The 12,106-nt window shown below is 42.9% G+C and overlaps 1 protein-coding gene across 2 annotated transcripts in view; it reads right to left on the reverse strand.

Moving 5' to 3' along the window:
• Positions 1-12,106, reverse strand: part of astn1 (astrotactin 1) — a 260,250-nt gene that overhangs the window by 90,627 nt on the left and 157,517 nt on the right. For both annotated transcript variants that reach the window (XM_057056562.1, XM_057056561.1), the window contains 2 exons: positions 10,037-10,141; positions 5,008-5,196 (listed from right to left, as the gene is read on the reverse strand). In XM_057056562.1, coding sequence (XP_056912542.1) covers positions 5,008-5,196; positions 10,037-10,141 — 294 coding nt within the window. The remainder of the gene's footprint in view (positions 1-5,007; positions 5,197-10,036; positions 10,142-12,106) is intronic.

Below are 12,106 nucleotides of genomic sequence, written 5' to 3' on the forward strand. Positions count from 1 at the left end.
GCTGTCTCTTCTGATCAGTCTTTGTGCATGTGTGTGTGTGTGTGTGTGTGTGTGTGTGCGTGTGTGTGCGTGTGCATAGGTGATGAAGTAAACAAAGAAAACTGGATCATCTAACTCTAATGTATAATCAAGTTCTTTTCTTTCCTCTACCAAGGGAGAAGGTTATGTGACGTTTGTCTGTCTGGCTGTTAGAAAAACAACTCAAAAACCTAATTTTAAACAGATTTAAAAGACATTTTCAGCAAATGATAATGTAGGGGCCATTGAGCTTCCAAAGATCCAATGGGCACCGATCAAAACGCAATCTACTATGTTATGTAACCTTGTCTTCCTACTGCCTAAATATACTGTACTGTATATACTATCCTCTGGATGTAAGTCAGCCCTGTGAATGAATGGTGGATGGATGGATGGATGGATGGATGGATGGATGGATGGATGGATGGATGGATGGAATGTAAGCAGCAACAAGCAACTAATTCAATGAAGAAACAACACACCTTATTGGCGTCACCTCTCAGGCAGAATGTCCCATCCCACAGGTACAGTAATCAACTTCTTGCGAGTTCATTGCACAATGTGGATGCTGCGGTGTTTTCTCATCACGCCATCCTTTATATTGTGAAATGAGATTAGCACATGTGATGGTGCTATGAGGCCTCAATATTCTCTGCAAACAACAGAAGATGAGGGGGCTTTGGCACTGTGAAAGTGTGTGGCCCCTGAGTGTGAGGGGTGTTGAACACACTCTCCTGACAGGGTGTCTTTCCAGATACAGCTCAGCAGAGGTGAAGCTCTTCATTGTTTTATAAGGACTACAACACTCGTGCACCAGAAACTGGAACTCTGTCGTGCGCTTTGTCAGGTCCGACCCTGCGGCTGTGGAAAGTGCTAATCAGTGTTCAGGTCTGCTACTGCTTCTGCTGGTGTGATAACTTCCAGACCTTCGGAGCTCCACCCCCCCTCCCCTGGAGCGAGACGTCCGCTGCTGCTTCTTGGGTTAAAATGACAATCCCTAATAGAATAAATAAGGTGCCTATTTTTACCTGGCTGCTGTCAGGCTGATCACAGTCACACATACTAACGTGCAACGTCGCTGCGCCGGAGGACAGTCGAGAGCTGACACCTGCCTCAGCGGGTTCAGGAATAAGGTCATGGGGAAAGAATAACGACAATTAGGAAGAGAGAGGTTGAGACAGAGAAAGGCTAGGGGAGTAAATCTCCAACTGTATCACCAGCAAAGCACCATCACTGCTGCTCCTCCATGCTGCACGTACAGACCAGAAGAGTGTTCCTCTTTTCTTGTCGGAAAAAGACATGGTGGAACAGAAGATCTCAAATTTGGACACATCACACCAAAGCAAAGATTTTCACTGGTCTAATGTCCATTTCACATGTTTCTTGTCCCAAACAAATCTTGTCTGCCTGTTGCTTTGCCTTAGCAATGGTTTCCATAAACAACTGATACACGCAGCCTCCTCTGTACAGACGTGTGTGCTACAAGAAATCTGTGTGGCATCTAGTGCTATTCACTTCCAGGCGATTGCCTCATAAAGCTTATAGTGTATGCGTACATGTGGGATTTTTATTTTGCTTTTGCATTTTGCCATTTAAGAAGCTCCATAACGTCAGCTGTTCGCAAGGTACTGTCTAAGTTTAACGGCTGCTGGAATGTGGTGACAGAACTTGCAGCCGATAATTATTCTGACACATAGGGGTCTTTATGGAGCTGTCAGATAACCCGGTGACCATCAGAGCGTGAGGACTGCACCTAAAATAAATAAAACTATTTCAGTTGAATGCCAGGAGCAGCGTTTGCTTGTGGCCGCACTGAAAGGAAATGCTCTTTATTCACTTGACTCACTTGACTTTGACAGCCTGTCTCTTCCTTGGGTGCTCCCCTGCACCTCGGAATCAACTGGAAAAGCCACACTGGACCCAGTGTGACACCTACAGGAGATATTTGGTGGATGAAGGATAACGTTTGGTGACACTCCGGTCATGGTTTGTGCAGAAGCTGTGAGTATAGCTGCTTTTGACAGCCCTTAAAGGTCTAAAAGTTTTAGATGGAATGTGTGTCCTTGATGGAATGGACTGTGACACCATGAAGGGAGCAGCAGCAGCAGCTTCTGGACTGTTGTCTGATCTCTTGTGTGGTAATTGAGGTTATGTGTCTGACAAAAGGAAACTCATATCACAACCTAGTGAAGGAAAAAGCATGCTATTAATCATCCAGACACGGCATCACGGCCAAACACACAGGCCCGAGCACAGCGACACACTGCCTGAGCTGTTAATGAGCTGTGGGTGCGTCTCTACAAACACAACTGATGCAGCAGTGATGGCACCGTGTCTGCGGACCTATGTGTGAGGATTCTCGCCATCTTCCTGGGTCATTAGGAAACAACTCTCAAAGCTCTTAATTCAACTTTCCAGACCGTGGCGTACTTTGTGCCTCGTTCACCTACTGGGTTCCTGTCTGCAGACTTGTAAAAGAGAATTGGTTGCTGGAATGGGAATCTAGAAAGTGAAAGAGTGGAGCTTAGTCAGTTAAAGTGACGGTGTCATCCTCTACATTTTTCAAAGACGGTTTATAAAAGCTGCCGATTCCATCTGACACCGTTTGTTTTAACTTAAAAGTAACTTTGGAAATATGAATCAGCATCAGACAGAGAGCTTTAAACTGCTGAAACAAAGCACAAACCTTCAAAAGGGGATGCTTCTGTAGTGATGAGGTGTTATAAAAAGACAGCATTTTTTTTTTATAACACTTCATTTACTGTCATTTTCAGATGAGCTATAAAAGTGCTGGAAACAGCCGCGCCCCAGGCAGCACAGAGGCAGAAAATGATGATCCTGGATTCTGGATGAATATGAACAGAGAGGCAGCAGTCAGGCACATCCAGCATTTGGAGCAAAGGGCGAGGACATGGATCATCAAACTCTCCTGTGTGCTCATTACTCCCTCCAAAAGGCCAGGACGTTCCCAAGAAGCCAGGGAGACATTAAGAATGATGATGCTGATTTCTAGGGTTTTTTTTTTTTGCAATAGAATCTCTTTTTTGCAGGAGTGGATGTTCTGGGCCAGTTTCAAACACTGATCCACACAGATTAAATCATTTTGTATCTCCAAAATCACTTTGCTGTCTCTGACAAGAAAAAAAAAAACTTAGCGTGCACTTTGTTCAGACGATCCGATTTTCTATCTTACCCAGTTAAAATGAGATTTTTATTTTTGGACATAAGGAATATATGAGGAAAACAGGACATTTACATTAAGCTAAAACTATACTAATGATCAACTATGCAAGGTGAGCTACAGCCAATAGTTATGTCTATCTCTATTTTCCATAACTTTGATGAGTCAAATTCCCCTAAACTAACATGACACAACCCTTTCAGAACCTATGGATCAGAAGAATCTAAGCACATGTACTGTAGTATTGGTTTGTGAAGCCTATGACAATGTTTTGAAATGATTATTATTCTACTACAGATGAGACGGTACAGATGTGTATCTGTGTTAAAGCCTGTGATGTGAGACCAACGGACAGTAGGATGGGACTGCTGCTAATTTAATATTCATTATGTGTTCAAATATTTACTTTTAAACTTACGTATTTCTGAAACGGACAAGCAATTTTGCCAAGCAAACACGAAGAAATGGGTTGCAGTTTGTCCACGATGGGACAGAGCTCCCAATGCTCAAGTGACAGTGTCAAAATCAGAAAGAAAAAAAGATTCTGCCTTTTGGCCGATCCTCCGCTCATCCTATGGAAACCCGGCAAACCCTGTTTCACCCCCATAGACGCTGAGCGTCCGGGGGCTGGACAAAATTGTGGCATTTATCCGATGACGGTCAAGTTTCAAGGCAATGAAACAAACCCGTCCCATGCAGACCCATTGAAGTCAAAGGACGCTCAGCTTCTACGGGCATAGCTGAGCCTCGCTTGTAGTCTTAGAGAACTTGTTGAGGACAGCAAATGATAGTTATTTTATGATGCGCAATGACATTAAAGGCTCTTCTTCTGTTCAATGCTCTCGCACTCACTGTGTATTTGTTCACTGTAGCAGAAAAGTCCTGAAGGACAGCAAGACACAAGCTGCCACAGCGTGTCTGGGTGCAAAACCAAAGCAGGACTCTGCCAAAACATTTAGAAGTCTAATACAAAAAATTGGCTCAGGTGGAGGATTTGGGAGAGCCCAGTTCCAGCTGCTGTCAGTACGTTTACATGTTAATTGGATTTACTGACCCAGGTCCAGCAGTGCAATGAGGGGTAGTGATATGCTCGATTTCAGCTAATGAAGAAGTGGATGGACTAGTTGACACCGCATAGCCTGGATCTCGGTCCAGAAAGTGTAGGTCTCCCTCTGGCAATCACACGCGTTGATTCTTTTGTAAGCAATGACATACAGAAGTCCATTTTTAGTTACTTCTGCCCCACATGTGCTGATGTAGGGCCAGACATTGTGATTATCATCAAAGCGCAAACGCTTCTCATCTATTTTACCGTGATGGCTGGAGATGTGTAATCAGGGCTGGCATATAGAAACAACCATTCTCACCTAGGCTCACCACTGTCGGTTGTGGGAGGAAGCCAGAGGACTTGGAGAGGACCCACCCAAAAAAAGCCCCTGAGGACTCAAACCTGGAACCTTCTGTGCTGTGAAGCAACAGGATTGACCACTGTGGCGCAGTAGTTCCCATGGCACTGTACAAGCCACTGGGCCACACTTGAGGAATCGCATTCAAGGCAAAAGTATAATTTGACCTATCTAACGAGTCATAAGGGTATATTGTTGTCATTTTCATTCCAAAGTCCTTTCTGCGGAGCCAGAATTTTCAACAAGGTTCATCTTACGACTACTCCCACTCAATTCAAAACTACCAGCTTGTAGTTAAAATGCTGTATTTTCAAGTCACTTTCCCACATTTGCAATATAAACAAAACATTTCAATCACTGGGAAACAAAAGTAATGGAAATATTTAAGTGGATTGCACCTACCTTTGCTGATGTCCTGGTACTCCAGCCACAGCTGCCTCTGGACCTGTTTGTTGGGGTACCAGATGGTGCATGACTCCTGGAAACCATAAACTGCCTCCTGTACAAAGTGGTTCCCAAACTGCCTCAGAATGGAAACAAAGTCACTGCGTTGTGTTGCCCCATCCAGAGAATGAACAGCTGAGCTAAAGGCTGTGAAGATGAATGAAAAGACAGGTCAGAAACGAACCCTAAAACAAATAATGAGCAACCAAAACATACTGCACATTGATTCAGAGAGTGCTGATTCATAATGTTGACCTGAATAAACTCCTTTCTTACTATAATAAACAAATTTAGATGATTGGGGTGGCAGTAGGTCATCATGCTGAGAAGCAGAGCGTTTGGGGTTCAAGTCCTTGGTAGCGGTGGGAGGTGCTGGGGCACTTTCAGAGCACTAATGAGGTACCCTTGAGCAAGGTACTACTCCCAAATGTTCACATAGGGCCCTGCAGTGAGCTGGTGACTCTTTCAGGGGTGGACCCTCCCTTCACCCATATGCAGCTAGGACAGGCTCCACCACCCTCCCCATGACCACAAAAGGGGGAAAAAAGTTGTATAGCTGCTGTTCCCTAATTAATGACAAAGGGCAATAATGGTATTAGTTTTGAATGAATCATTCGCAAAAGAACTCTCAATGAGAACTTTCGCATTTTCAGGGAAATTAATAACTTCAAATCTCGATTTGTCTCAGAATGAAAGAACAGAAACAAAACACACGGCAGATAACAAGAGCTGATAGAGAGGATTCCATGATCCCTGCAGACAGTTCTAGGTCTCTTTTGGACTCTTGTGTGTCCAGATATCTGAGCCCCACTTTCCAACATTTTAAGACCCCAATCCTCTCCTTTCAACTATTTATTACTGTCAACTATTTCACTTGAAAAAAACACAAGATCACATTTTGTTGGAAAAGACATGAAAACCAAACCTGATCACACCTTTGTGCTGACATTTCCATTGATGTTACCTCTGTGTTCTTAATTAATTAGGGTAAAATGTCTTTGGATATATCTATTCAGAGTCACTGGATAGCTCACCCACACATGCACCTTTGTGGCCTGTGACCAGGTGTTCCATGTGACCAGGGGTTTCCTTCTTGCTCTGAGGCATGTGCTAACAATGGCACCACAGTGCAACACGCAATTGACATAGACCATCATGGGAACTTAGAGTGGAAGCGATCTGAGGTTTTCCTCTTTATTTCAACCAGATGTGCCAGTGAAACGAAATAAGGACTCTGTAGCAGAGAGCTAGGCTAAAATATTAGGATTCTTTGCTTGTTATTTCAAGCAAAGCTAACTTAAAGTGTACGACAGGTTTTAAGTTAGATACAAGCAGGAACATAAAGGAGATGAGAAAAGCATTATTGAAAGCCTGGATGGAGCACAGCAGAACAAAACAAGTGTTCCCTCAGATTCAGTTTCATCAAATATTGCTGGAAAAACCTGCAACAGCAATTTATCATTATCATTTCCAGCAGACGTGGTATTAATATCACAGCATTTACGCTCTGCTCACTGTTACATCTCTAAAATTAAATTAGGTGCCCCCTGCAGAGAGACACGATGGTGAGGAGGAGCGTTGGTGGCGTTGCTCTCACATGTAAAAATCAGCAGCCTCACCTCTCTGGTGGGTGTTGACATATGCTAAAATAGGAAACCGGAGGGAAAGAAGTTCCCTCCAGCTCACAACCACAGCATAGATGAGTTAGAGGTGGGACAAAACTATTAATAACAGAACAGCTGCAACCCCTATAGAAAGGGTTGTTTATGAAGGTAGAGTGAGACGAATTGAATGAAAGCAAGGTGTTAATTGCTTTTTCATTTATCTCCAAATTTTTTCAGCAAAGAAATTGAAGCAATAAATAATAGATTTGTTCACGTAAAATAATACGTCAAGTATTGAGAACCCATCAAGAAATATCCAATATAATCCTCAATGCGTCAAGGCAGGAAGTGACAGAAAGCTTTGGTTTTCTGTGGATGCAAAGCTTGACAGGCAGACAAAAGAAGAAAAACCCTGGAACAGGCACAGCTTTCTTCCTCTGATCCATCCAGCCATCTATCCCTTTACATCTGTTTCGAGATCCATCATTATAGTTTTGCTGTGAGATGCATTAAAACAGCCGGGGTGAGAAACGAAAATAAATCTATCAAAACCCACGTAGCAAAGTGAATCTGCGCAGGGCCGGCGTGAACTAAAGCTTTTTCCTCCTCGCACTGCAACTCAGAAGTTAAACCTTCCGTTTGAAAAATAAAGAATAGAAAAGTCACAATCCTTTATCACATCCAACACGCATTCATTTGTTACAAAGATCCATCAGATTATTTGGTGGATCCCTCTGTTACCTCTTATATAGACAGACCAAGCTTGGTAACAGGTGCTGGAGGAGGAGGCAGCGGGGGCTCGACACCAGGACTGTCAGACAAAACTCAGACATTCACACCCAGTTTGCTTTACTTATGAAGGTCCCATCAAAAATCGAAATCAGATGTTTCCAAGTGGGTTAAGAGGGAAATGGGGGACTAAACATTTGGTTAAACAAGAACGGATTTCATTTTAAATGCAACCCTTAACACATCTTTTCAGAGCTGTGACATTTTGAAAAGGTTAGATTCTTCTTTCTCCTCGCTCCACAGCTTTTTTTTTCTTGAAAAAGACAGTGGTAAGAGTGTTCAGAGTTCATGTTTTTTTTCCCTTTGGCGCTGACAGATTTTCATGGCTGCCGCTGAAAGAATACAACCATACAAATTCTGAATGCATGCTTTGTGCAGGGATTGTGATCTTGAATGTGTCGTCCCTGCCGTGCCGCTTGTTTGTCACGTTACCAGTGATTTGCAGCGGTTATAAACCGTCTGATGACTCCTCCTGTCACGAGACACCGGCTGACCTTTGGTTCCTGCTTAGCAACACTGTTTTAAAGACTCATTATCGTTGTCTGTGGAACTATTCACGTGAGGAACAGTGTTTTCTCCTGGATTTCGAAGAGCTTGATGCTTTTGTTTTGTGGCATTTCAGCAGCTCTTTGCTTTTGTGCCATTTAAGTGGCTTTTTGCTAATGTAGCTGAAAGGAGCATGACCCCTACCCATTTGCTGGCTGATGAGGTTCTTCAACCACTGACACTGCACCTAACTGACTGTTTGTTTTAATTTCAAGGACTTTATATATATAAAATGGAGCAAATTGTCTGTATAGATTCTCAATCATGCAGGTCATAGACATCCAAGGTAGTTTTCTTTGTCAACTGGACTGTTTTTCCTCTCTTTTGAAGACATTTCACCTCCTATCCAGAAGGCTTCTTCAGTTTTGAACTTGTTGGGGACAGAGCTTGAAAATATAGCCCTTGTGGACCATTGGTAGGATCGTTGGTAGGGTCGCTCACCTAGTTTCAGTTGAGGTGTCTTCCCTTTGTCTGCTGGCTCACATGGTGGTGAGTCAACAGGTCTCCTGAAATGGTGTGAACGTTCCGTTTGTTGTTGGAAGGAGTGGAGGACTGCAATGTATGTGGGTGATAGGAAGTGCCTTAGCCCATCACCTCTGTTTAAGGATGGTTTTTCCAATTTGACATGGATGGCTTCCTTGACACCCCTCTCAAACCAGCGGTCTTCTCTGGCCAGTACCTGTATTTGGCTGTCCTCAAAGGAGTGCCCGCTCTCCTTTAAGTGTAAGTGGACTGCTGAGTCCTGACCTGAAGAAGTGGCACATCTGTGTTGTGCCATTCTTCAGGTCAGGACTCAGTAGTCCAATTACATTTAAACACTTCCTATCACCCACGTACAATGCAGTCCTCCACTCCTTCCAACAAGAAACCAAACGTTCACACCCTTTCAGGAGACCTGCAGACTCACCACCATGTGAGCCAGGTGAACTAGGTGAACGACCCTACCAACGATCCTGCCAACGACTCTCAGGTGACCACCCAGATCATTAGCATGCTAATGGAGCTCAAGGGCTACATTTTCAAGCTCTGTCCCCAGCGAGTTCAGAACTGAAGAAGCCTTCTTGATAGAAGGTGAAACCTCTTCAAAAGAGAAGAAAAACAGTCCAGTTGACAAAGAAAACTACCTTGGATAATGGAGCAAATTGCCCCTTTGAGCTACACGGTGTAAGTGATTTGGTCTGTGATGGTCTTAATATGTTCATGGACCATAATGCAAAACTAACGTGGCTCAATGTAAAAGAGATGAAAGAAATAACTGACATCAATCGAGTCCCGACTAATGCAGGAGCAGCTTATGCAGGTTTGAGCAAAGATGCCTGTGTGAGCAAATCATCTCAAATCAATAGATGAAAGTCAAATCTCATCCAGTTTAAAATGGTCTAAAACAGGGGTCCCCAAAATTTTTCCTGTGAGGGCCACATAACTTTTCCCTTCTCTTATAAGGGGCTGGGGTCAGTTTGTAACAGAAAAAGTGTGAGGATTGCAGGAGTGCCTAAACATAAAAAAAATATTGTTTTCAAGAAAGCACAATCAAATAACCCTTTCTGGATTCTTCAAAGAACAAAAGTCAGGAAATAAATAATAAAACTATTAATGAAATAAATAATAACCAAATAACCCTCTCTGGTTTCTTCACATAAAAAACTCCATAGAACATAAACTTTCTGTTGTGCCGTGCACAATCTTAACAGGTCCAAGTTCAGCTTAGTTGTCAGAGCAGAATCTCTTACTTAAATGACTCATATGAGCAGTATCTAAAGTCCAACTTTATTATCAAATACAAATACACATATATGAAAAAAAAATCAAAATGCTTTCTGATATTGTTCAGGGGGCCGGACCAAATGTGGAGGCGGGCCATATCCGGCCCATAGGTCGTAGTTTGGGGACCACTGGTCTAAAATGATAAAATGTTCTTGGGCTCCTACGATGAGCTGCATGCCTGAAACTGATATGCAATGCGTCTCAGGTGTGGCTGTGGTGCCTCCACTTCCCAGCAGAAACAGTAAAAACCTTCACTGGTAGCAGAGAAGCATGCAATGGTTTACCTTGAGAGATGACCCACTGGTTGAGTTTGACATGGTACAGCACCGAGCGGAGACTCCAGTGCTGGACGAGGGGGTAGCCGGACACCTCGCTGTAGTTCACCATGCCTGCAAATAACAAGCAGATATTTTCATATATTTTTTCATGTTAAATCATGGGGCATTATGGCAGCATCACTCCCGTACAAACACATAGAAGAGTGGTGATGTTAAAGCAGGATTCATTCTCCTCAATCTGTCCTCAATAAGCCTGAATTTTAGAGTCCTGTTACAAATGTAATGAAAATCAGTAATCGGACTATTCATTCATTGCTGAAGTCTGAAGCTTCCAAGACTTTGTGGGTTTGGTGATGCAGTATTTGAGGATCTTCTGGCCTTCATCTGGATGAAGAGCTGGAGAGGATCTGTAGTTTGACTTTTCAGGTCTTTCCAGAGATGTTTGGTTGGATTCAGGTGAGGATTCTGGCTGGTCCACTCCAGGACCTTCACGGAGTTGTCCCTTAGAGACACCTTTGTGTGTAGAGTCTGTATTGTTGGAGGGTGAACCTTCCCTCAACAGGCTCCACTGTTGTTCAGAGGATGAGCTAGACAAGTTCAGTCCTGGTTCATCTTGATCCATCACAGTCTGAGAGTTCTTCAAGTGCTCCCAGGTGTTTTTGACTGAGGAGAAGCTTCTGACTGGATGGTTGACTCTCTTTAACATCTGAGCATCCTTTCTGGGGCTGAGTCAGAGAGGTCACTGGGTTCTTTGACCCTTCTTCTCTGGATTGCGGTTTGGTCAAGCAACCAGCTGTGGAAGAGTCATGAAAGAGTTTCAAACTTCTTCAACTCTACCTCCAGAGTTGTCCAGAGTCCAGCTCGTCAGATGTCCCGGTTCAGCTTTTAACTCTGATATTATCAGCTGCCTGACCTTCTACAGACAGGTGTCTCTTTCTAAATCATGCACATTCAGTTGAGCGTGCCACAGGCAGACTCCAGTCAACCTGTAGAACCATTTCTTCAGAGATGAAGATCAAGCGTCAAATCAAAGTGTGAATACTCGTGTAAGTGCATGACTTTAGCTTTTTATTTTTTAAACACTCTGGAGTGTTGACTGCAGACGGACAAGAGAATTATGATTTGTACTTTATTTTCACAGACATCTGCAACAAAAGAAAATGTGAAACAAGTCAGAGCTGCGCTGTATTAATATTAAATTGGATTACAAGAGAGAACCAAGCAAGGCTATCTACCATCAAAGCTGAAACCAATTTGGGATGAGGAGATAGTGGGGAGGTGGCCAAAAAAAATCAGACATCTTGATTAAGTGTTGCTGATTTGGATTTAGGGGCTTGACAGCTCCCAAGGTCACACACTTCCAAAGTCTCTATTTCTATTTTCATCAACATTTATAAAGTTTAGTGGACGGAATATTTTCTTCTTTTTTGTCTGACCTCAAACTACTTCATCCTTTTATTGAGAAAGTTCCTGTTAGGTCGTGCAAGATGCTGAAAATGAGCTGCCTCCGATGCCACATAAACAACTTCTTAACAACGAACAGATTTATTTCTTTTGATTCGGGAAAGACTTTTCACACAAGGCCAGAAGGGTAGAGGTTCATTACATTGTAGAAAAACAAAACAGAAAGAAAGTCCATCGTCAAAATACGCCCACAACAATCCTTAACCAAGTCTGGCTTTGTCACATAAAGGCTTTTGATAGAATTAAAAGAGTCTGCAGAAGAAAATGGATCCACCATTGCAGAGCCAGATGAAAAAACAAAAAAAGCCCCCTTAACTTTGAAAATCCTTGAAAAAACAAAACCAAAGACCTTTCAATTTTAAAGTTTTGCTAAAAGTGGCTAATGTTGTGTCAAAACAGCTGAAAGAAAACCTTAAAAGGTCAAGGATAACTCATTTAGAAGTTTCCTTTTTTTTCCCCAGATCATTATATAAAAGCATTTGAATAGAAATTGCAAATTAATATCAGGCTAGTGTAGAGAAGCTTTGCTACCAGGACTCCTGAAACATGGGAAGGTTACCTGGCAGAGGTCAGACTGCCGTTTGACATTTTGCTTAACGGTCGTCATTTTCT

This window comes from Takifugu flavidus, chromosome 15, assembly GCF_003711565.1.
Source record: "Takifugu flavidus isolate HTHZ2018 chromosome 15, ASM371156v2, whole genome shotgun sequence".
NCBI classification, from domain to species: Eukaryota; Metazoa; Chordata; class Actinopteri; order Tetraodontiformes; family Tetraodontidae; genus Takifugu; species Takifugu flavidus.